Source organism: Apostichopus japonicus, chromosome 22 (genome assembly GCF_037975245.1).
Source record: "Apostichopus japonicus isolate 1M-3 chromosome 22, ASM3797524v1, whole genome shotgun sequence".
In the NCBI taxonomy this organism is placed as follows: domain Eukaryota; kingdom Metazoa; phylum Echinodermata; class Holothuroidea; order Aspidochirotida; family Stichopodidae; genus Apostichopus; species Apostichopus japonicus.
In genome coordinates this window covers 24,310,217-24,337,076 of record NC_092582.1, presented here as the reverse complement: position 1 = coordinate 24,337,076, position 26,860 = coordinate 24,310,217, and the positions used below count along the sequence as shown (strand labels likewise).

General features: G+C 37.6%; 3 protein-coding genes across 22 annotated transcripts in view; 1 reads left to right on the top strand and 2 right to left on the bottom strand.

The window, feature by feature from the left end:
* LOC139963637 (uncharacterized) overlaps nt 1-26,860 on the top strand; it is a 664,171-nt gene that overhangs the window by 138,081 nt on the left and 499,230 nt on the right. The window contains exons 2-9 of one of the 18 annotated variants that reach the window (XR_011791670.1): nt 5-175; nt 1,729-1,882; nt 6,003-6,107; nt 7,369-7,460; nt 8,732-8,797; nt 9,246-9,370; nt 10,044-10,129; nt 15,723-15,861. Coding sequence is in view for 2 of the 18 variants with exons in the window: in XM_071964643.1 (XP_071820744.1) it covers nt 7,369-7,460; nt 10,044-10,129; nt 15,678-15,699 (200 nt within the window). In the remaining 16 variants the exon portion in view is untranslated. The other 17 variants (XR_011791666.1, XR_011791664.1, XR_011791660.1 and 14 more) reach the window with 17 other exon arrangements.
* The window catches only part of LOC139963627 (uncharacterized), a 160,804-nt gene that overhangs the window by 78,485 nt on the left and 55,459 nt on the right, over nt 1-26,860 (bottom strand). The window lies entirely within an intron of this gene.
* The window catches only part of LOC139963622 (uncharacterized), a 204,974-nt gene that overhangs the window by 173,332 nt on the left and 4,782 nt on the right, over nt 1-26,860 (bottom strand). For both annotated transcript variants that reach the window (XM_071964600.1, XM_071964599.1), the window contains exons 2-5: nt 23,816-23,882; nt 22,125-22,415; nt 19,011-20,186; nt 15,537-15,853 (exon numbers count right to left, since the gene is read on the bottom strand). In XM_071964600.1, the coding sequence (XP_071820701.1) occupies nt 15,537-15,853; nt 19,011-20,186; nt 22,125-22,415; nt 23,816-23,876 (1,845 nt within the window). In that variant the 5' untranslated portion in view covers nt 23,877-23,882. The remainder of the gene's footprint in view (nt 1-15,536; nt 15,854-19,010; nt 20,187-22,124; nt 22,416-23,815; nt 23,883-26,860) is intronic.

Genomic DNA, 26,860 nt, shown 5'->3' with positions numbered 1-26,860 from the left:
TTAGAAGTCACTGAGGCTCGAACGGCTCTATGACGTAATAATTCAACCGAGGAAGAAACCCTCTAGTGAATATGAAGACAGAGACTGTACTGGATTGAGGAGATCAGGACCTATGAACCAATCAAGCTTCTTTCAGTATCCTACACTTCTTGATGCACAGAGTTCCATAGGAATGGTAAGAATGAAGTAAATGTGGTTTGTTGTGACTTGATTCACCAAACTGCTGGCTAGCAAGCATGGTTAAGGAAGTACTATTGCCCTGCCACTCTTTATCAATTTATCATGTCATGATAACATGTCTTCCTTGCATATTTGAGAGCTAAATACTGTTTAAAATAAAAACTCTTAGAGTGCATTCAAAGATATACAAGCACTGTCGTCCATTAGGATGGTGAGCACTTGCCACCCCCCTCCCCTCCCCATGGGCTCCACTAGGGTTGCAAAATCATGTTCAGAGAACATTAAATATCTGAAAGGGGAAATGCCTCAGCTGAAGTCCCCAGGGACTCCCACCAGGGCTTAGATTTATACTTCATAGAAGTTACATTTTTCTCTCTAACATGTATTTACATGTTTTAAACTTAGTAGAAGAGGACAAGAAGTCTCAGAGATGTTACAGAGCTCTTCTGAAGCACCCGGCTAGGGCTCAGATATACAGTATATTCCACAGAGTAAAATTTGTTTTACTGACATGTCCTCATGTGCTCAAAATTGCAAGCAGGTTCCAGGAAATAGTTGAAAATACTGAAGATTTGGAGAGCTTTGCAGTAACCTTGTAAGTCCAGCCACTATAAACAGAGAACACAATTGGAAATACTTCCTACTCATCTGAGTATATACAGCTGTGAATACAGAATTGTCACTTTTGCTTGTTTTTTTTTTTGTAAACATTGCTGAGCTAGTCACTGCAGTTGGTTTTAAAAATTCTAATTGGTCTAAAAATTGATCTACTGTAACTTCACCGACTTGAGTACGGTGGCTTAATAGGGACATAGGGAAAAAAAAGTGTCCCTAAATTTCAAAATTTTGACTTTTTTATCTCAAAACTTTTTCAACTCAATATTTTGAGGTTACAAGTGTCTTCATTAAATTTGTGGAAAGAACTGACCATATTGGATAGCAATTGATCAGCTGAACAGGGTACTCTATAAACATTTGGTGATTTAAATCTGGAAAGAGTACCCCCATAGAGTGGTGTAACTACAGGTAGGTCAATGTAGGCAATTCAGTCTCCAGGGGCCTGGTGCCATTAAATGAAGAAAAATAATATAAAAACACACATCCACCAAAGCTGACACACAACATTAGATACATTTATCTCCTGATGAGTGGAAATTCAAAAGACATTCTCTCCTAAATAGGAAAGAGGGGTGCAAAATCTCACAAATTTCTCAGTCATGCCAAACCATGCATGGTTGGGTTTGTGTGAGGTTGGGCTCTCCTTTGGGAGCTCATTTATATTACTGTACCACACCTTTATATGCCACTTCCACTAACCACCAGACAATCCGGTTCAAGTTTGATGGTTTACTGGTGAATTGTTTTTACACTTATCTGGTTATTGGAAACTGAAGTGTACTTTCCTTCTGGATCATTTCTCTGTGAATGTCCATGTATACAGGGTAGTTAGCCAGAGACATACACATATCTATTTCTGGATGACATTCTCAATATCTACTATCAGTAAAAATTAATCTCATTCACATCATTTTCTGTTTTTTTCATTAGGTTAACTTGAATTATCCTGAAGCGAGCTATTAGGGGATCACCTATTCCACCTGTAGTTACCAATTTTTGATGGAAGCTTTCACACTGTGCTGACAAGGACAATGAATGGTTCATCATCTGATATTTCCTCCATGTGATGGTAATCACATTAATGGTTAGTGTAGAACAGTGATAGTAATGTTTCAACTACCTCTGGTAGATTTTATGGATAGCATCGCAGATGAAGGAATACTCTTGTCTCTCCATTCACTCTCACTAAAAGAATTTTATTTAAAGTTTTAACTCATCCACTCAATATACAACCGACAGAATTAATCTGTAGTAAGGGTATTAAATGATCGGATTCTTGCTGGATTAATCCAGAACTTGGTACTGTATGTTTGTAATGACCTTGCCATGACACAATAGCTGCCTAAACACCCTCTGGTACATTTTACTATTGCCAAACTGAAATAAAAATTGCTTCCTGAGACTCAATTGAATAAAGTCTAGTTGTAGAACTCCTGACAATTCCAGAATGGTAAGACTGGAAGACAACTTGTTGGCTTTTATGAAAGTAGTTTGGTTACCTACAAATATATTTGCCTTCTGTTGATGTATTTATTTTCTTCAGATTCAAACCAAAACTTGAAATACCATTTTAGATTCTATAATGCTGTAGAAACATGAAAGAAGTCAACTCAGTCTGTATTGCTGAGCTATGTGTTAGAGGTATTTGTAATGAGCACTCCATCAAACAAAAACAAAAAACCTTGATTAATTTAGGAAGGTCACACAACTATGGATATAATCTTGAATGTACTTTGTTTGTTATTTGATTTGCATTTTGCTTTAATATTGGAAATATGATTTGAAATATAATTGGACAGTAAACTCACATCAACTCCACCTTTGATATTCATCTCAAATCATCATAGAGCGGGAGCCCAGAGGGTTTGGTTAGCTGGGAAGGTAACCAATTGCCTTGTACTGTACATGACAATGTTCACAGTGCATTCCTGTATATGAAACCAGACGACTGGCAAACCGGCTGTGGTGGGTGTGGCTGGGAGAGCAATTTTAAAGTCACCTAAAAGCTAACCTAGATCAGCTTTCATGGTAACCACATCAAAGTAAGTACAATGTGTCAGGTATGGCCCCAAGAGCAACAAATGGCCATCGCCAGTAATTATTGGTGGTGGGGTACCCCTGCCAGTCATCAATAATTGACCCCTCACGGCTGACCTAGGTCAGCTCATGAGGTAACCACTTGAAACCTACTGGAAAATGATGGTTAGGACTTCAGATACAAGGGATGGGCATTGCCAGTAATTTTTATTGGTGGGGTACCCCTGCCAGTAGGCCCCAAAATGCCCCTCCCCTCATTGACCTAGGTCAGCTCATGAAGTAACCAGTTGAAAACTAATGGAAAATGATTGGCAGGACTATATGTAAGGGATGGGCATTTCCAGAAATTTATATCTACGACCTATGACCTGAAACTTGGTTTCTTTGAGAGGACAATATATAAACTCTGATCATTGACTTTGACCTCTTGATAACCTCTGTGAATAAAAAATTCCATGCATTATATTCCATGCATTATATTCTATAATTATTTAATATTGTTATATAACTATGCCGTACCTTTACAAAGTCAGTTAATCCGACCATCATTGTTTTATGGTTCTCGTAGATTATTGTTTTATGGTTCTTCACAAAAAATGTCCCCATGCTAAAAGAAATTGGTATGGCAACAAAAATCACAACAGTGAATCATTCACCAGATTAACATATTTTTCCTTGACCCCTGGAAACAGGCTGGTGACACTGGCATGGACCACATTTTCAATCAGACAATCACCTTGGCATTAGTAAAGCTACGGTAACTTGAACGGACCACTTCAGAACAGCTGAATGAAATAAACGTTGACTGTCAAGAACATACTTCCTGAATAACCACACAGGTTGTATTCAGTCATTTGAGGCCACCTATGAGTGGTTACATTGTATCTGGGGTGTTTTGGGGAGTCTTGGGGTGTGAGCTATAATATAATGTGAGACAGTGGTTGGAGATGTTGGGACAATGGACAGGGGTACCCCACTAGTGGAAATTACTGGAAATGCCCATCCCTTACATGTGAAGTGATACCTATCATTTACCAGTAGGTTTCAACTGGTTACATCATGAGCTCACCTAGGTCAATGAGGGGAGGGGCATTTTGAGGGTCTACTGGCAGGGGTACCCCACTAATAGAAATTACTGGAAATGCCCATCCCTTACATATAGAGTCCTGCCAATCATTTTCCAGTAGTTTTCAACTGGTTACCTCATGAGCTGACCTGGCTCAAGGAGGGGATAGGCATTTTGGGGGTCTACTGGCAGGGGTACCCCACTAATAGAAATTTCTGGAAATGCCCATCCCTTACATATGAAGTGATACCTATCATTTTTCAGTAGGTTTCAACTGGTTACATCATGAGCTCACCTAGGTCAATGAGGGGGATGGGCATTTTGGGGGTCTACTGGCAGGGGTACCCACTAATAGAAATTTCTGGAAATGCCCATCCCTTACAAATGAAGTGATACCTATCATTTTCCAGTAGTTTTCAACTGGTTACCTCATGAGCTGACCTGGGTCAAGGAGGGGATGGGCATTTTGGGGGTCTACTGGCAGGGGTACCCCACTAATAGAAATTTTTGAAAATGCCCATCCCTTACATATAGAGTCCTGCCAATCATTTTCCATCAGTTTTCAACTGGATACTTCATGAGTTGACCTAGGTCAATGAGGGGAGGGGCATTTTGGGGGTCTACTGGCAGGGGTACCCCACCAATAAAAGGTACTGGCAATGCCCATCCCTTGTATCTAAAGTCCTAACCATCATTTTCCAGTAGGTTTCAAGTGGTAACCTCATGAGCTGACCTAGATCAGCCGTGAGGGGTCAATTATTGAAGACTGGCAGGGGTACCCCACCACCAATAATTACTGGCAATGGCCATTTGTTGCTCCTGGGGCCATGCCTGACACATTGTACTTACTTTGATGTGGTTACCATGAAAGCTGATCTAGGTTAGCTTTTAGGTGACTTTAAAATTGCTCTCCCAGCCACACCCACCACAGCCGGTTTGCCAGTCGTCTGGTTTCATATACAGGAATGCACTGTGAACATAGTGATGTACACAGCAATTGGTTACCTTCCCAGCTAACCAAACCCTCTGGGCTCCCGGTCTATGATGATTTCAATCATATCAGCTAAAATTAATGGTTGGGTTTGCTTCTCCCTTAATTCTTTGATATTTTCCTCCAAAATCCTGATAAACTGTCACACTCCAGTTCTACTATTCACAATCACATCATGTGAGGCTAAATACACATTATTCAAATAAGGTGTACACAAAACCAGTAACATTGAGAGCCAGGCACAGTTCCATGCACAATTGTGTCACCTGGCCTTTGTTTATCACCTAAGACTTTGTTTATCCTAACGTAAAGTATATTCTTTATCACATGTTTCACTGGGCACTCAACTGACAACTGTAGCCCCCCCCCTGCCCCTCACAGCAGGACTGCACAAAACAAAATGTTATGAAATAACAGTATCTATCAAAGCCTGCAGATAGAAAAATATGTACTTTAACTCAATCAATGATAGAACAATGTCAACATTTAAGAAATCCTACAAATTGATCAACCTATACACAGTATAGTGAACCATTGGTTCCTAAATTATGTGACCAGAATCCTTCATCATGTTTTCTTCAGGCTCCATTCTCTTTCAGGGTTACATCATTATAAATCTTGTTTCTCGATTGAATATAAACCAGACTGTGGATTGGTAGTGTTATTACTTCAAGTTTGACTGAGGATTCAATGTGTGTCTTAATTTCAGATTAATGATTGTTTATATTTCAATTAGTTTGGTATTAGTTGAGATGTATATTCACTGTGGGAGTGCATTATGAGACCTTGAACTCATCTTGTAGAGTCTTTAGATTTGTATTCTAGTTGAATTAGTTTCTGTACAATGTTATTATAACTAAGTTGTAAATATCATAGCAAGATAGTATATAATATCAGAAGACATCCTTCATCTTTTACTAATTTTACTTTGTAATTTATTTTGAAACTACAGTACCATACCATTATATTTATAAAAGAGCTCTGTGTTATTTCTATGTGTTTGACAATGTTACATGATAGAATTCTGCTACTTGCAGACTTAGTGATGATAATTTAAATAAATAATAACATAACTGATGACCAAATGCATTTTGTTTTTCTCATCATCAGGTAAACTTGAATTGTTCAGTCCTGAGATCAGCCTTCTTAGGGAATTGCCAGTTTCATGTCCGAATTACAGCACTTGGAAGAAATGTGTACAGCTTACAGAGCAGGGTAATGATTACATGGTCCACCACCTGATTCTTACCCCATCCACCTGAACCTCCCCTTCCTCCATTTGAATGCAAGTGTTTAAGTGGATGTTTTTACTACATAATTTATTAGATGATCCCTCAAAGGAATTTCCCCACCGGAAAGTCCCTAATCCAGCAGACCAGCACCCCTCCCCCATTAATTCCAATTACTGCAAAACAAGACGTAACATATGAACAATGAACAATCTAAGTTGGAATACTTCTAAACGTTGTGTCTTTAGTAGACTGAGGGATTCTGTGAGACCTCTTTTGTTCAGTGTTTCTCTAATTGTAGCATCATCTCTACAAATTGTACCATAATTGTAAGTTTCAATATGAGGAAATTCTGATGCCAAGTACAGTACATCTCTGATCTTTCAAATCTGACCAATTGAATGTTCATCTGGCATCTATTGTTTCATTATGAAACAGTTTCATTCTAATGTGGGCATCTAATACTAACATAGACTTCTATTGTCATCGTCTCCATGTTGAGTGGATATTATGTAATTTAAGACAAGGTCCACCCATCCCATCATATTAAATAGTTTTCATGAATAATGATATGTATTGTGTATTGCACTATTACAAGCAACAGTTTATGATTCTATCACAGAAGATCATTCAACACAATATGACAAGTTCTTGAAGGATTCAGCATGTTGTGACATCTGAAATCCTTAATGCATTACGTATTCTTTTTGGTCATAAAGTTGTTATGTACTTCTGTTATAAGTTTGGGGAGTTGGGGGGGGGGGGGGCATCACGTTGATGTCTATTGGCAAAAGTGGAAATGAAGTTACTGGGACAGTTGTGAAAGCAAAAACAACAACATTTATGTTTTAGAGCATCCTCTGCTTCACACTGATATACCAATTGTTAGACAAAAGCAATCCAGGCCAGTAATTAGGCCTAACTTTGCTTGACTTCAAAGTAAAGGTGAACAAAGATGAACAACTTTGTTGGCTTGCTGCACGATTCGTGTTAAAAGTACCAAACTAGAAGGGTGTACTGATTAATTTAGACTAATCCATAGGATTGCAAACATGTTACCAAGGCACAGAGTCATTTTAGCATTAGCTTAGATCTGTGAGCAATAGAAATACTGTTGAGTGAATAAAAAGGCAAACTCAATAAAAAAAGGCTTCTCTTGTTTGCATTTAAACATCTAGTTCTGATATTCTGAATATAGAACTAGTGACAACTGAGTCTTATTGCTTTTGTCTTTATCTCCTCATTAGGTAAATGTGGATTAATCAGTCTTGAGATGATCTTTGGGGGTCACATGATGCGGATCTTGCACAGAATGGTTTATAATATGCTGATGGTAATGGTAAGTGTATAACTAGTGTATAGCAGGACTGGTAAGCTGTGTTGTAGTTAGAATTAGATTCGAGTCTGGGTAGAAAGTGATTTTGTTTCTGCCTAATCCTGGTGGAGCAGAGACTTGCTTGATCAACAAACTCCCTAAGAGCCTAAGGGAAGATTAAGGTCTCAATCTTAGCATACATAGGCCTATTAGGCACAGTATGCCATACATTATATTGCTTACCAATTTTAAAATGTACACAAAGAGGTGTATATGTTTAATAAACTGGGTCCATTTTTCGTTTCGTGTATGAATCAAAAATTAAAGAACACATATTCCGATTGCTTGATACTTTCCAATTTGTCAGGGTGTCATTGTGTTGGGTGGCAGGGAAAGGTAGTAATCTGTCTTTACAGTGGGGCCACATTCCTCTGTATTGTCAGCCTCACTTCCACAAATAATAGGCATTAAGGCTCTTAATCAATTTAGTTCATAAGTGCATGTCCCCTTACAATTAAGTAGAGTCACTGCACACAAAATGAGACCCATACCCACACTAAGTGAAAACCATATCCACACTAAGTGTGAAAACTTCTAAATACTGGTTTATGTTATAAGGAGGACTATCCTCACGGGTATACAGTATCTCAGTTACAAACTAAGGAATGAATTGGCACAAGTAGTTAAACTTGACCAAACCTATAATACATAGTAGGGCTTCTATTGGCCCAGTAGTTACCTTAGATATACCTTCAAACTTGAGTTATCATCAACTTTAATATCCCAACAATGAAGTAAGCTATTTGAATAGGGTTAGTTTTCTTGAAGCGAGCCTGTAAACTCCTCCCAGTAGTAGGAGTACCTACTTGAGATTATTTCCTTTTGATAAAAACTCAAGATTTGCCAAGGCTAAGACATTTATAAAAAATAATAATATGGGACATACTTCTCCATCATTCTGTTTCAATGGAGACATGTATTAAGTGAATGTGTTACTATATATAATGTAAGAGTTAATAACACCCTGCACAACTGCATGCCTCAGCAAGTTAATCAGTGATTTTGTTACTATGATCACACTGTCTGAAGCCTGTGTGCTTCCACTTGCTATATATTACATATGTCACCACTAAGTGTTTTCTTTGATAATATAAACTGTAAAAACTGGCAACAACCATTTCTCCATTTCCGTCCTAACATTCCCTGCCCTCCCATTTCAGTGCATCCAAAAAGTGATGTCAAATTTTAATGTGAAGATAACCTGATATTTTATGTCATTTGATCTATTTACACAGGAATCACAAGTATAATGAACTGTTGATTTTCTCAGAAACTCTTTGAATGCAACATGAAGTTCATAAGTTAGTACTACTACAGGTAATGTTGTAATAACTAATTGTGTTGAATACCTCAGAATCAAAACATACCTCTATGATTAAAGCAAAATTACTTTGAATAATGTTAATACTGTAGTCCTTGCTGTTAGCTATGTCAGTCCAACAAACCCAAAGATGAAAACAGCAATAGTAAACAATAAATTGTGATGCCCTGAGAATATAACTGTATAAATATTCATAGATCCTCATTGCCATAAAGGAAGACATTGATAGCATGCTGTCAGGAACTATTCCAATGGTCCTAACGGAACACTATAGCCTCAAGTACATGCCACAATACAGTAGATACTTTGAGTAAAGCACTCTTCTTTACAGTGATACAAAACTTATCACAGGCCTCTAGAATTTTCACCTTGATAAATCTAGTGAAAGGTAAAGTTGAATTATTTTGTAGTCTCTCTTTGACCTCCAGTTGGTACAGTTATCCACATTGCATTGCAACGGCTTTTCTGTTCAGGTCCTTCAAGGAATTGAAAAGAAAATTCAAACGGGCCAACATCACTGATGACATAACTTCTTTTGTGGATGAGATTCTGGGTGAGTTTCTCTACAAACTAAATTCTCAACATTCAGTTTCTGAAATGGTAATGGGTTGTGCTGAATACCTTTGATCAAGGCAATAGAGCTCTTTTAAGTAATTATCTTTTAGTGTATTTATCTTGCACAAATTCATGCATATTAGACCACCAGACCCAAACAAGAATACAATGGAATGCATAGTAACTGCCCTATTTAGAAAGTGATATGCATATGCATGTATGTTTCTATTTGAACACCCAGATGCCGGGGACAATTTTTTTTCTATACTGTAGTGTTATGTCCCGCTTCAGTGCACTCACGTTGTCAGTATGAGCAGTATGAATAACATGTTTCGAACAGATCAAGGTAAGGAACTGTTTGTACTGTCATGCCAGTGCTTTGAGAGCATGAAATTGGAGTACAGTTTAGAGAGGTCTTAGCATTAGGAAATTGTCCCAAATGGCTGATTTGAAAGGAAAATAATACATTATAAACTACATGGTGTCAACTTCCCAAATATTGACCCCAACATTGTGTCAAGATCTTTATTTTATTGGAAATGATCTTGCTTTTTCACAATTTTGTTAGATGGATGAGGCCTGAGCACTCACATATTCGTTACGGCCCCAATGCAATGCAACAAATGTGCTACACATGTGTACTTATTGTGTTAATTCCTTTTCAATTAAAGCTGAGGAGTCAACCCACAACAGCATACAATAACCAGCACAATATTACAGAGGATAATTTAAAGAACCTGCTTTCGTGTTTTCCGAGGTAAGCTGTGAACCATTTACCTTTTTTGTATGATGATTTATATCACTTTTTGGTTCCTTGCTTTTTGCAAAACAAGGAACCTATGCATTCAACTTGGCGTGTATGTGTGTGTGTGTATAAGAGGCTTCTTGGCTTGTGTATACACGATATCTCAAAAAGGAAATAATGTATCATGATATAACTTGGTGGGTGGATAGCCCATAGTAAGAAAAAGATCCCTATTGATTTTGGTGCCCGCAAAGGTCAGTTAGATACCAAAAACCAATATATTAAAAACAGCAATAACTCCCATTGACAGAGTCCGACATGGTTGATATTTTGGGAGTAGTTGTGAATGGGGTTAAAGTTGCCATGACACGAAAATTTCAACGTCCTATATTTTTGGGATCCATCAAAGAATGCTCTCTAGAACATGTATCAACCAATCTGCCAGTTTAAAACTTGATTTTTCAAGTCGAAAATTGAGAATGAATTTACCCTTTTCGGCGTTTGAAACTTTGTTTACTCGAAAATTTTCCGATTCGCATGACGTCATGTGACGTCACGTTTTGAACACATTTGTTGTCGCTGCTTACGATCCTCCGAACATACCATTCACGTACACAGTAGACAAGTACACATACCACTAGTAGTTACTAAACAAACACCGATCACAAGTGCAATATCAAATCAAAATTTCCTGTGAAATGGCGGATCCAGAACCAATTGCGGCAACCGAAGTTCAAAGTGATAATGGTTCTTCACCAGGCAGTGAAATTGGGCTATAATTAGAGTGCCCTTTCTCATATTCGAAGCAGAGAGTGAAGGCGATGATCATTCCAATATTGAACCGAACGTTGAGGGTGGAGCGGAGGTGTTAGAACCGTATCAGTTCGAGCCTGTTAAACGAGCCGAAATTGAAGCTCCACAACATATCGAAGAAGAAATCCGTTCGAAACCATTGCAAGGAACATACAACGTGGTAAGAATTTATTAACGAAGCATTTAAAAACAAAATCCAGTCCATTTTGTACACGTGTTGTTGGAATTCGCGGAACACCCTAAACCGTATTGTGCGTTGTGTTACGGTAACTTACAACCCATATGTAGAGTGTGTAGTACTAGTAGGGTTGGTTGCATACTGAAAGTTTGGCTCGGGGATGTAAGTTGCATTATGCAGCCATGCTAGGTAGGCATATGTGTTATTTCATACTCATTATTACTTGGCTAGTACTTTGGCCTGGAGTTTTGCAAATCAATTTTCTGAAACAAAAGAATGTTTCATGATACATGGAAGGTGTAAAATCACAACAAATGTAACCATAACTGTACATTGTATGCCTGCTTGTTATTGTGGACATCATGGGCCAACATTAATACATTTTGAACTTTCATAAATTTTTTCCCAGGCAGTACAAATACATAGCCTACGGTCAACAGGTTCAATGATACTTGGGGTTCCTAGCAAGACACGTCAGGGTTGTGCTACCATCATGTGCAGTCCAAAGGATCAGAAGTGATTTTCCAGCCAATGGTCATTACACTGGATTCAAGTTGCCAGGAGAAAACTCATTGTATAGGAAGCCTTGGTTGAGAAATTCCTCCAGAAACACCTTTTCTAAACTACGATTGTGTTGGATTATCAATCCGTCAGGGTTCCCTCAGTGTTGATATATTGAAATTCAAGACTTTTAATTCAGGATGAAAAGGTTATTTTCCAGACCCAACATCAACAATGAAAGAAAAGGCATGTTTTGAAGCATTTGGACACAAGTATTGGCGTGACCGTGATGTCATATAATATGTGCATAAGGGAACAGGCATTGACCTTTTTAGGGGCATTTACCTCCCAGACGTTTGATTCGTACCTTTAATCTGGAAGCCAAAATATCCATATCACCAATGATATTTGACAGAAAAGTCATAATAAAGACCAATGGAGGCAGCAGAACTCTTGAATGTTTAGACTTTGTTTCTTCAGCAGCAGTTGGTTTGTTTTGTAGTCTTTCTTCAAAAACTCAGCAGTACACCCTGTTAATGGTCTTCGATTGTTTTAATGCGTGTGATGCTGTGTTTCACATTGCCCATCAGTGTTGTACGTGTCGTCGTGCTTGGGTAACATTTTTGCATGTGAGTTACTTCGTGCAGTGTTTCTTGGTTTAAATAACCCTTTATTGTATTTGCTTCTGGATTATTCTAATTAATTTGTCACAACAACGATTGATAGCGATGGACATGCAACTGCTTTGTAGGCTTAAAGCAAAAAAAATCATGTAAGTTGTTTTCTTTTAACCTCCTTTGATGTCACAAATTACATTAGTGTATTTAAGAATGATAATGTTTATGGAAAGTACAGTTTTACTTTTATGTCATATAATACAATGATTGTTGTTAATGTTAGTTCAGATTGTCCAGAATGACTGTCTAGAACTGATATTGAATAAATTGTGTTCAATGATTTAACACTTGAACTATGTTGTGTGAATTTTTGGCTCTGTGACTTTAAAATAAATCGCTTTGAGATTTAATTAAACACCCTTCGGAATAAAATCTTTTTACCTACCTATTATGACCCATCCCCATTACCCCCACTCCCTCCACAACATAAAAAATGGTTTTCCTGGAATAGGAATAAGAAATTATTGCTATAACTAACTGATCCAGCAAATTCCAGAAATAAATTGGAGCACTGAGATTTGTTCACAAGAAGATGTAACCCATCGCTTCTGAAGCTAACCTCATAGCTTATTAGTATACAATAGAGCAATGAAGGGGGTGTTAATTTAGATGATACAGTAAAATCTCTTCGTCTATTGTGACTTCAGTGTAGTAACGCTAATACTATAGTACTACTAGTGCTAGGCGCGCTACCTCCTAAGGATCGCCACTTGCCCCATTGGAGGTTTCCTGTTCCCCGATCTGGTCTTCAGAGTAGTTTTTTTGTGGATTACTTGACAGAAGAATGACTCTTTTATGTCGAATCGTTAAAGTCTATTTGTTTTATATCATAACAAAAAGGAGGGATCGTAGTATGCTTCCGTGAAGTGTTCGCTGCACAATGGCTAGGCCCAGTGAAATCGGCGCTCGTGTTGTGCACTTACTTGGTCATAATCGCCGTGTTTTTTCGTCCTTCAGCCATGGATGAAGGCTAATTGCATGGGTAATGATATTTATGCAGCCCCCAACAACACAACGGACCGGCATTTCTCTCGGATAGTTTACAACAGTTGTAAAACAAACTTGAAATTTCTAACGATATAGCGTAATACAGTGGTTGTTCTCTCAGTGTAAATGTGCGTGTATATGGAACGGTATGATCGTCGCGCATCCGATACATGCCTGGGCTTTGCACTTGTGTTCCTAACATGACGTCATCATTGTCTTGTTGTGAAATCGCATTCTCAGATATCTATTTTCGGATGCGAATATTAAAACGTTAATTACTAATTAGTCCTTGAGGTTTTCAAGGTGTTGAGGATAGTTTTGAACATAGATTTTCTCATAGATTCAGAGGAAGTTACTCTCGATGAGTTGGATTTTTCGTGTCATGGCCTCTTTAAGGGATCGTTTCCAAAAATAACGGTCATGTGATCCAAGGTCAATAAAGGTCAATTAGTGGTCAAAAACTAGTATTTTTGCAATAACATGAGAACAAAATGTCCGTCAAGGTTTGGAGTTACGCTATTGTAATCCATTAGTCGACCCGCATCTAGGTGACCTTTGACCTCAGTTTGACCTCTGGTGACCTATATTAGTTTCTTTGGTTATTTGAATTTTCGTGGCCATAATCGGATCTCAAAGGTACCTTCCTATCAAAATTGTCCTTGGTTGACACCTGTGCGACCTTCGTGTGCGAAGTTATCAGAGGTCAATTTTGTTTTAATAAGTACAGTTAGGATGGTCGTATAGACTTGTCATGTTGCTTTTTGTAATCAACGTGTCAAACTACATCTGACCGTGAGGTCAAAAGGTCAAAGGTCAACTTTTGAAAATATGCTAATGTTAGGAGATACGGGGCAAAAAAAAAAAGTTTGTCAATATTTTGATATGTGATAAAGCTTTTTGTGCTCTATAGAGGAAACCAACTCCCGCTTCAATCGGACATCAGGTTCTCAAGTTATGAGGGGCTAATGGTTGGTTTTGATACCTAGTTATTAGCAATAACGTTGTGTGTATATTGGAGCACATACCAATTTTAGGAGAGGTTTCATCGAGGGGAATATTTTTGATAAAAACCATCCAAGGAAATTCAAGGTTGCTAGTGTGCAAAAAACTGCCAACTTATGCTAATTTTGCAACAACTTCAAGTCACGAATTCTGACATGGCTGATATATTGGACAAGGTCACCAAAGGTCAATTATGAGTCAAAATGTTTTTTTCTGTGCAATAACTTGTGAAACTCCCACTGACAGGGTCCGACATGGTTGATATTTTGGGAGTAGTTGTGAATGGGGTAAGGGATCGTTTCCAAACATAAAGGTCATGTGATCGAAGGTCAACAAAGGTCAATTAGAGGTAAAAAACTTTTATTTTTGCAATAACTTAAGAACCAAAAGTCCATCAAGGTTGTGAGTTACGCAATTGCAATCCAACAGTCGACCTGCATTTGGGTGACCTTTGACCTCAGGTTGACCTCTAGTGACCTCTACAGTTTCTTTCAAGTCAATTCTTTGAAGTTTCGTGGACATATTCCGATCTAAATTGTCCATAAGTTAACTCCTCTGCACCTTTGTGTGCTAAGTTATTAGAGATCAAGGTTTTGTTTGGTTTTGTTAAAATTCTTAATAAGTACAGTTTGGATGATTCTGTGAGTTCTGTAAAAAGAGCCAACTCGTGCTCATATCAGACACCTGGTCCTCAACAGGTTCTCAAAATGACAAACGGTGGATTTGTGATATTTTTGGCAATAATATTGTCTGTGTAAATCGGACCACATAAAAATTTTAGGACAGTGCTGCTCCCCTTGTAAATATTCCTTACAAGCAAGGAACCATAGTGCCCTTGGGCTCTTGTTATTATCAAATCATTGCTGCTACATTTAGACAATGAGGCAGTGGTCCACACTAAATAATAGGTGTTATGTGCATGCATACTGTTGGGTAAAGTTGATTTATGTGGTGCCATATTTGTTACATTTCTGACTAAGATAGTGACATGAGATGCGAGAAAACTATTCAGAATTTCACTGGCATTCAGGAAGGAAAATTAATTAGTTAGTAAGTTTGTTGTCTATCCACAATGAGAATGAACATCACAACCCAAATGAATAAATACAAAAAAGTTGGCCTGATAATTGCAATGAGCTATTGTAGTAAAAATCTAAACAATGTGGGTAGCAAAGTTGAGTCACAAATATTGAATAAATTAAACCAAAATAAGAACTCGTTCTAGTGTGTTGAGAGTATCAATATACAAGTTGAAAATTACCTGCTTAGCTGACGCAACTTCAAGGACTTGTATGGTAGACCTCTGTAACAATTTGGCCTCCATTGAGGTTATGATAATGTCACTTGACACCAAGTCCTTCACTGACTGCTGAAATTGGTCTGACTTTTCTTCTTGTTCAAGCATGCAAAGAATAGAAAACTGACGTCCCTCTTCGGTCTTCTGCAGGTGTTTGATGATGATGTCTGCTGCTGACTTGTTGAGTCCACATGCAAAGCGATAGACATACTGGAGGTCAAGCGGGTTGATGCTGTTCAAGGTTTCCTTCACATTGATTGATGACGCTGCTGAAGACGCTCCTACAAATCCAAGCAGACAGAATGGGTTTTAATGTGTATAATTTACTGTAGGCATGAGATCAAGGTGTTGACACATTGTAATAGTGTTACTGTTACATTGTCTTATTTGTATCTTCAAATCTTCCTTTAATTTAATTAGAAACCATTGTGTATAGTGTTATTTGTAAAACTATCATTCACATGGTGTATGTCAATGATGTTTTGTTTTATGGTGTTGTGACATCATTGATATCACTGTAATTAAAAACATGAATCAGGGATTGATTCAAGTTCAATATTTGTGCTAGGCAGCAGAAACAATGAAGACAGAATGACAGATAGTATTAATGGTCCATCTGATGTTCACTGTAGGATACACTGTGCCTGACAGAAACTCAGACAAATATGTCAACAATTAATGTTTTATTTTTTGAAGCCAAAATATTCAGAATTTAGGTTTCCAACCCTATACCTAACTTCATTACATGCTTCAGTGTTTCATTTTAGGTATTAGCACAGAACAGGATGGCTTACCAAAAGAAGCCATATGCAATGTAGTGAGTGATATCATCATCATTACTCAATATAATGTAGGTCATTCTGACTGGTTTACCACAGTGGTCCCATTGCTTATACTACTGTACTTGGCCAAGTTGTTGCCCTGTGAGGACTTCATTTATCAAAGGTAGGGTCAATTGTGGTCAAAGGTTATATTGATTTATTTGCAGCCAAAAGGAAGAATGAGTCAAATATGCATCTCTGCTAGATGCTTGCTCACATTGTCAGTAATCCTGATCTTAACAATTCAGTTTGTGAAGAGGCACATTAAACAACACAGAAATAAAAGTCATAGCTCATTTCGTAGATATTACAATGAAAACGTAAAACTGGATGTATTTCTCTCAACTAGTCAGTTTTGTAACATCCTCTAACAGACCTCGTTATATTGTTTTGGTCAAGTGTTGATAATATTGTCATCAATGAGGAAATGTCTGAGTGGATGTATTACTGATATACATCACTATGTTCTCGTTTGTTATCTTCAATGGTCCTTTCATGTCAGTGAAACAGAGCAAACTGTGGAAACTTGTAAGATATATATATCTGTAAAAGAATGGAATCATCATATATATATTTGAAGGAGAAGCTCGTTGCATGTAATCTAAACATCAATGCTTTTTGCATTCCTGGATAAGATTTAAATTAAGATATATTACAACAGTGCACTGAGTATTGAAGCGGTGCCATTGGCATTCAGATTGATAGCCTAGTGTAAGTCATTCATGCTGATACAAAAATACTTCATTCTCGATATATCATTTCATTCAAAGTTTTGGTGTGCTCTGTATAGGAATTTTCTGGCCTTTAGATTCTGATTTTCATTTCACTTAAGTAATTGAATCAAATTTAACACTGTCTTTTCCTTGATTCCACAGTCCAAGAAACTTACAAACTCCATTAAAAGATGCTTGGAGAGCAAAACACTTCCTATTCCTACAATGTCCCGGCTGATATTGTGGTTGGTGGTACATATACTATCAATACTGTAGCATAACCTGCGGTACTTTGCATGCATAGTTGGCTTCTTGAGATAACAGCATATGAAATGTTATTTGAAAGTAACATTCCAATTTGGAGTGGTATGGCCTGAACATGGTATTACTATGTAAACGGGACATCCTGTTTCAGGCTATAGACAGAGTTGTTTTAAGACTAGAATTGTTTACAGTTAGTGTTTGTTTATTAATATGGAGTACGACCTTAAGTTCCTTTTTCAGTAATGGATTACTATGCAAATTATTATGGGAATAATTGTGCATAATGTATTATACTATTGACATCACGTGAGTTAGGGACATCAATGTTGCTGATCTATAGTTCTTCTCTGCTAGAATTGGTAAAAGTTTTGACAAACACTTCACAGCATATTACCCTCGAAATGTTAAATTTACTTTGAAAAACAATTACAGGGAAAAGAGAGAATTTGCAGAGGATGATTTAGTTTTATTGGGTCATGAAAATAATATTTAAGTTTTCCTGATATTAGGTTTTGACTGATGTATCACATGATTCATTCTTACAATGCCACCACATTACAGATTCCTTTAAATGTTATTTATTAGTTTGTGTTCTTGTCTCTATACTAAAGTTGCCTAGGATGAAGAAAGTCATGGCGTTTGGTTACGTTCTAACATTTTGTGTATTGTTATTGTAGTAGTCGACCAGGTCATCTATGAAATCTTTGTGAGATGAGATATTATCAAACGCTTCACTTTTAATAATTTTGGATTAGGATGACTGAACAAATAATCGAACACTAAAAGTCATGTGCACGGAATCATGACTGTCAATGCTACTACTCATATTAAGGTAAAATTACGATTTAAAGGCTAATACTACATGGCTTTTTTGATAAATGATTGAAACATAAATAAAAAGAGAGATATTTTCAGCAGCGTTGCCTTGATGATATTTATAATTGTACTGTTGCCAGATGCAAAATATTAACAACTCTAATATATCATATCTTTGTGATATAAAATGTGATGAGGATCTGGTTTATATATTTACTTGCTTAGTTTTGATCTTTACCTTAGCAAGTTTGCGAAGCAATCAACTTTAACCACAGGAAAGGCATTTAACAATATGTGGGGATGAGTTTATATTACTGACGCGCAAAAATCAAGTTAAAAGGCTGAATAACGTGGTTTTTAATAAATAGAAAAGTCGAAGTATTTGATATGGTTATACATTCACAGCAATATAAGAACTCATGGCTATCCTAGATTACCCAGATGTGTACAATTTGTTTGAAAATCCAGTGTAGTCTGCTTTATGTGACATTGCCTTGGTGTTCCTGGAGGTACCTCTACCTTAAGTCTCTTTTGTCTTCAAATACAACAAACAAAAATATAAAAAGATCAAAACCCAATTCTTTCTTAGGTTGAACCGGGTCAGTGGTAAAGTATCACTCTTTATTTGCTTACATTGTCGCGCGTGTTGTATGAATGTTAATTTACAGCAGACACTGTGGGGTGGGGTACGAGGAGCATAAGCTGTTTGTTTGTGCACATGAGAGGACATACGAACAATACTTCCATCTCTCAAGTTTACTAATTATCTTACACATCAGAGATGACAAATTATGGCATCAATAGTATCGGTACTGAGGACTTACCTTCACTAAGAATCCAAACCAGATGACGAGAGGCATAAAACTCACAGATGATTTTGTGCCATATTCGTGCAACCGTCTTATATCGACCCTTGGGAATGTCAAAAACCACTTCCTGTGCCAACATCCCGAGATTAATATAGTTATCATAGAACTCTTGTCCAAGTTCTGAAACTAAATATGTCTTCTCCCATGACAGCTGCTGGTTCGTCTGTGTGAGGCCATCGAAAGCAATACGGTACAGTTTAGCTAGTTCCGTTTCAAAAGCAGGCACCCCAGTGTTAGCATCTTTCTTGATTTTCATATGATTATGAACGCATTCGATCACATAAGTGAAAAATCTTGTAACTGTGCTAAATATCTCGATTTCTGGCCTCTCGTGTACTATGTGAGCGACCATAGTGGAGAAGAGAGGGACCTGGCAAAGATCGCTTAAGAAGGGGTTTCTCTGAAGCTCCCTTTCGATCCGATCTGCCAACTGGACATCATCAGCCACCGCCTTCAGGACATAGTTTCGACGTTCAGCCTCCCCAAACCCTGTTAATCTGATTCGTTTTGTATCAGGGTGTAAGTTAGGCGGGAGGATCAATGTCCTGGTAAGTATGATGACAAGAATATCTAGAAACATTTTCATCTCAATGATGGAGGAGATATGTGTCTTGGTTTTCTGGTCAGGATACTCGTCATAACTGTCAAATAACATGACAACAGACTTTTTGTATGCTTTGAGGATTTCCTGAATGCAAGATTCGTCCATGTCCTCATCTTCGGGCACTATGGCATGCTTTATAGCAGTGTATACAGACTTTACACCTTCCAGTTGCCTCAACTGGAGAAAAATAAGTATTTCTACATCTTTGAGAGGAGATTTAGGGTCCTCAGTACACCAGTCATAGACTAACTGTGATACAAGTGTTGATTTCCCGAACCCAGGGTCAGCCTCAATAATCTTTCTCATTGATTTAGTTTTAGGGCTGCTCAGAATATCGTTGTAAGATTCTAACGGTTCTAGAACATCGGGCTTCTGCATAGAATCACCCTCCTGAGCCAAGTAGTAAATACCTCCCTCAACAAATATACTGTTAACACTACACTTGCTCATGGAAGGAAATGGCTTAGCTGTTTCGTAGTGCTTTCGATAGGCTGTTTTTGAATACTTGATGAGATCTCTTTTCTTTTCTGAGAAAAAAAAACACAAAGCTTTATGAACACTTTTACATTTGAACACTGTCCTCTATTTAGAGGCACATGAAAATTACTTTTATTTAAATCTGTATATAAAAGTAAAGTTTGTCACTAAATCCGTGTCAATTCTCTATTGTCTAAAATGGTGTAGGTCAGTGTTCCTCGAACACACGGGATGGATTTTAACTAGTACCTCTATGCAGATATTAAATATACACAACACGTATTGATGCTTTGATTGAAACAGATGATTAGGCCTATATTATCGCTTCGTGCTTTGCGAATTAGTAGAAGGATGAACAAAGAAAGATATGCATCTTTCTGCTAACGACAAAATATTACAGAAGGCGGAATAAGCCTACCATAAAAACTTTGTCCAAGTTAAGAAGGAAACATTTCAACAAATTATTCAACGTTCTTTTTTTTTTGACACATGAAAACATTGCAGCGACGTAGCCAGGAATTTGCAAGGGGGAGCACTTTTTGCGACTGATATGGGGGAGCGGTGTAAGGGGAAGGTATGAGAAATTTTTGAACAGTTGAAGGTCCTTAGATGCGATCTGGTGCAATGTTTTCCCAGTTTCATCATTATCATATTTTATCATATTATCAGCAGATTTATTTTCGGGTTCGAATTATTCTTTTACATGTTCGTTTTTTTACATATTATATCAGATAGACAAATAATAGTGCTCTTACAAGTACAATTTTTCCAGTAGGATGATTCTTGTTTATTGTCCAATGTCTGGACTTTAATACATTTGACGAACTTAACTGATGGACAATATAAACTTTTATATTTAGCAGTGTAATTAGTATGTATAGGAAGCGTGTATCACGTACGATTGCTAGCTTAACATGCTGTTCGTGCAACAACTTATGACGAATCATAGAAAGGATGAGAACGCACATTGTGCATATACGGTTGGTAACACTCCATCGAGTCAGGCTATAATTTGTATTACCCAGTGGCCAACTGTAGACTTGTAATAGGCTAAATTTAGCTAATTGCATCTGCCAAACTAAGTGCATCAGTAGTCCTGAATGCTACTACGATTATAATTGTGTTAAGGGAGCTGAAAAGTATTCAAGATCAAAAGCGCACTGACAAAATACCATGCCAAAAAACAACAGTTTTAACATTTTTTGCGACACTGAAAAAGGGGGGGGGGGAGCAGCCGCTCTCCTGCTCCCATCTGGCTACGTCCCTGGAACAATGGCTGCTATCAGAAAATTAAGTTTAGACCCAAACCATTATATATAAATACGTGACATTCAGGATACAGTTTGAAATGTGTAATGAAAACGGGCAAAGCAATAAATAAATAATAACCTCAGACGATGAACTATCTGGAAATAATCAAGGAGAGCATACAAATAACGATATTATTTCATGAGCTTTGAATACCGCTGCAGTCAAAATGTTTGTCTATTGTTTATCTCATTCGTTCGTTTCAACCAGGTTTTTAAATTATTTTCATGTTTTCGTTCCATAATTTCCTGTTTCATATCGCTCATTTGAAGTTCATTTGACGTACTTACAAAAATCGAATTTCTCTTACATAAATGCCAGTCACCAATCCTTTGTCAGAGAATACAGAGTGACTTCATGTAGGGACTTGTTATTTTCTGGTTAGTTCGGTTTTATATACAAGAGAGGCTTTTACATAAACTCAAATATGATACTCCGATACATCAGACATTTTCTCCTGTATTCGGCTGTTCTTGTTTTCAAACTCAAACCCTTTATCATGAATAGTCAAGTTAGACAACAAATATCGGTATCTATGAAAATGAGAATTAATGTTATGAAAGCCAAGTGTTATAGCCACATTTTATCATGTTATAGTCCAAGCTTAAATACTTTTGTGACTTTTCTCTCTTGCTTGAGTGACTGTAAACATGAAAATAATATTTAGAACAGATGATTACCTTCAAGATCCTGGGAAGTCTTTGCTTGGGAAGTCTTTGTTTGGAAAGAACTTCGTATTCTCGCAGCGAGACCAGCCAGCTTCAATTTGCGTAACATCTTTAAAAGATCTCCTATATCAGTAGCAGTTATAAATCCTCGTTCATCCAAAAGATTCACCATTTCTAATCCAGGTGTCTTGGACCTCTTGATGCTATCAATCTCTCCAGGTTTTAATCCAAGCAAAATTGATAATCGTTGAATCGTGGAATCATTCAGATGATCAGCTAGGTCGACTTTAAAAAGACCGAAATCTGCGACATAGAAACAAATGAAGGCGATGCAAAGAGTTCATAAATACATATGTCTGATGTGCATGTTAACGTACATGCTAAGCCTCTACAGTTTATCGATAGGTGTACGCCGTTCCTTTCCTTTTTACTAGTTTTACCCACAGATGTTCCTCACTACAATGCTGTCAGTCAAAGAGTGCAATTGGGTTTGTGTACCGTCTTAATGTATACCTATATTACTACCACGACATAAATCGAAGACATTTCCATCCATGCGTCACTTAACCCATGCAGTTAGTTACCTATATCGTTATCAGTTATAGTATCAGTCTGTGATAATAGGCTGGTTTATGTATCTGTAAAACTCGATAAGTTTTCATCAGGTGCGAGGTACAAATTATTAACTAATGCTCACAAGACATTTTGACTCAAATTGAAGTTATCCGGGTGTCTCGAATCTATCGTTTCTATCAATCTCTCCAGATTTTAATGCAAGCAAATTTGATAATTGTTGAATCACGAGAAGAGGCTGATGGTCAGGTTATTTTGACATTAAAATGATCGAAACCTGCGACTTAGAAAAAAAAGGAAGTTTTAATACAAAATATAAGAATTTCCTAATCCTAAATCGTTACATCTGCAATATACCGCTAAGTATGTTTTGCAGATGATATGGTTAGTGCAAGAGATAAATTCGTCACTAATTTTATCATACAGAGAACCTATAGTCAAATATGTATTCTTCTGCTTCTCCTCACTAAACACTTCCTTGTAAGTCGTATGTCAATTAAGGCCGCATTTAGTTTTCTTACTCGGAGTATCAAGTTTTCTCAAATATATGTATAATGTCACCAGTTGTTAGCAAAATTACTTCGAAAATTCACGGGGCTAATATGGCACATATTGTTCAGATAAGACGCTCGAATTTTTGTCAAATTATAACCGAGCTATTGGCGGCTATGGTGAAACAAAATGTCAGGTCTAAACGGTTGTAGGAAGGTTATGTGTTCACTTGATTCATGGAGAGACCTTTAAAACAAATTCTCGAGTACACATGTACAGATTGTACCCGAGAATGAGTACAAGTACTGAATCGAGTATTTCAAGTCTGATATGGCTACTGTATTGTAAATTACTACATTAATTGTACGTTGCGTAAGAAATATTTGCAATGCAGTCCGCTGAACATACACGCTTATCAACTGCGTATACCTGAACAAAGGAATGTATATGCAGTCACTGCCTTTCTTGCTGCACACTCAATTAAAAGTCTTAAAACGTATGCCTGCCAAAGACCCCCCCCCTACCCCATCCCTCACCAAAAAAGTGTAACTCTGGTCTTGTACAGAGGTTTTCTGACACAAGGACAGCTAAAGCAATAAATATGTAGTCCGATTACTTGTTCACTGAAAGTATCTTACCTTCTGCAGGGTTTGTCCCTGTGTCACTCCCGGTGCTTTGAGAGGGGTCCGCCTGTGCCATATTGACCTGTAGAACAAAAAACTGAAACTTTTAGTTTCTGACGTCACGGTATCATTTACAACTAAACATTTTAGAAACCTCAGCTTGTTATATGTACTTTATCAAAAACACCAGATTGTCTTTAAAAACCACACATGACTCAGCAATTCATCGATAGAATTTTCCCTAGATTATAGTGTGTTTTTGTGTTGTGTTTTTGTGTAAAAGTACTGCAAACTTATCGTTTGACTTGCTATAACCTGTGACTTTTACTCCAAGCAAAATGAACGTAATAACAATTTACAGATAAACACAAGGATGCGATATAGTGTACCGGTACTAACAAGAACAAGGCTTAAACTTGCAGTCATCGTAGTTATTATCGTTATACTGTAGTGTAGCAACAAGAACAAGGACCAAACTTGCGGTCATCGTAGTTGGTATCGTTACAGTGTAGTAACAAGAACAAGGCTCAAGCTTGCAGACATCGTAGTTATCATTAGTACTAACAAGAACAAGGACCAAACTTGCGGTCATCGTACAGTAGTTATTATCGTTAAGGTGTACTAACAATAACAAGGCCGAGAAGGTCCGAGGCCGAGATCTCCTGAATGGTTTACTTACACAAAAGGTCAAGCAAAATTTCACTGTATAAATTTGTGTACACACTTTCATTGTTATGCAAACGACATCCTCTGGTGCCTCTTATGTGATATGGGTAACTTTAAATGTCGTGCTTCCCTTCATTAGATGAAAATAGCTCCTTATCAAATGTACATATGTGGTCAAATGTGTTAAAGACATGAATCTCCCCCACCCCCTCCGACCAGTTTAAAATTTGATGTCGTTCTTTATATAAAAGAATTATTTTCAATGAGAACAGTGGGATTATTGAGCAGGATCCACTTTTATTGAGACCTGTGAAGTATAGGCAGGGAGCTGTCATTGATTTTTGGGTGACTACATCTGTCATGAAAGTTCCAGATGTAGGACAATAGAGTGGTTGCAATAGACCATGGAGACTTCAGTGTGGAAGTTAATTTTCTTTGGTCGGTTAGTACCTGAAGGCAACGTTAAACCGAAGCATTATCCATTATGAATATAGATGGAGGTGAACAAATGTTGCTTCTGTATCGGAACTGACAGGTTATGTTACGAGAGATGTATATTGAATGTGCTACCATTTTGTCCAATGTGACATGCCATTTCGTCACCAAGGTTCAGTGAAACTAAACATATATGCTATAAAAAAAAAACGTCTACAGAAAATGTAATGCTCTCATGAAAATAGTTCAAAGAATGACTTGATCGATTCTTCACCATGTGACCAGATAAAAAAATATATATATCGTCAATATATATATAATATTATTGTGGCTTTCGTGGAGAAGTGGCGTCGAATAGCCCCTTCAGAGTATTTATAGGGCCGACAAATTGAACCGTGAGGACTTATTGAATTACAGTCCAAACTCCCAACACACGTTTTCCGTTTGTGACTAATTACAAACAGGAACTTGCTTCATTCAAAGACAATCAGTCTGTAGGGAAAATCTGTGTTTTGGCGTCCCCCCCCCCCCCCCCAATGCAAGCTCTTCGTCAATCCCCAACTTAGATTTCTTCTCACTTCCTCCAGACTTCCTTACCCAGTTTCCATCTCCGCAGGTAACAAAATCTCGGTCCCAATTATGTTACGGCAATGTGGTTAACTCATTTGACATGTTATCAAAACCTAACATGTATTTTAATTGCTTCTAACTTCAAGTCTAGGTGATTTGTGATGCAATAGGTGCATGGGCGGCGATCCGTACTTCCGAGTGGGGGGATATGACCTTGTTGACTATCTAAGCGTAGCGCCACCATGGGTTGGCGCGAAGCGTTCAAGAAAATTTTGGGATTTACAAACCCTCTAGATGGCCGGAAACGGCACTTCCCGAGGTTTCCAAGCGGCATATACCCAACTTTAAAAAAAGGATATCATGTCCGAAATATCTCATAATCAGGATCCAAAATCCTTCTTTGTTTTTAAATTAGAATGTTCGAGAGCTCTTTATTTTATTCGATGAAGAAAATGGCCTCATGCAGGCTATTATAGGCCTATACACATGCAATACACAATTACACATAGTTACATTCCTAGGTACCGATTGCTAGTGCATCCAGGTGAAACGTGTATTAAGCATTACCTTGGTAACATAAGATTCTCAGCTGTTCGAGGGAACATGTACGTGTAGGCCTATTATAGGGCCTATATGAATACTATGAGGGTGCATATATGTACTATATCAATACCGTGGGCGCAATAATACATTTTGTTGTTATAGGGCCAATGAAGCCCACAGTCAACTATTCTTGCCTTTATCAAGACGGTTTATTTGAAAAGATCGCACTGCGTTTATGGTAGGCGAGAAATGAAGCTAAAAAAGAGCTGTACATTCACGATGATGCATAAATTTAGGCATGAAAATATTCTTATCCCTGGCATTTGGTGGGGGGGGGGATATGGTGTATTACATCCCCTCCACCCATTTTCATGGGGGGATATATCCCCCTTCCCCCCCCCCCCCCCCCCCCAGGATCGCCGCCCATGAATAGGTGAAAAAGATGGAAATATATCATACTTCCAAAGTCTATTCAGGTGATGTTATTCCCCATAATACGTAATTCAACAATACCATTTGGTAAGTCAGGTGAGGAACAAACAAAAGAAAGCAAACACAGAGCTAATTTCAAACAATATCACCTTCCTTAATTCCTTCATAGATTAGTACAATATATTAACTTAATATACTTTTGAGGTACTTGTGCAAGTAAAGGTTTTCAAGTTGTAGATAGGGGTCTCATCCGACGTGTGACAAGTGAACCATTTATTGTACGGAGGGGCGTGTATGTTAACTCTTGTCGGGGTCCTAGGACAAGTTATTGTCCCTATATATATATATATATATATATATATATATATACATACACACACTCAGAAAACTGTCCCAATATGGAACAAAGGGGGA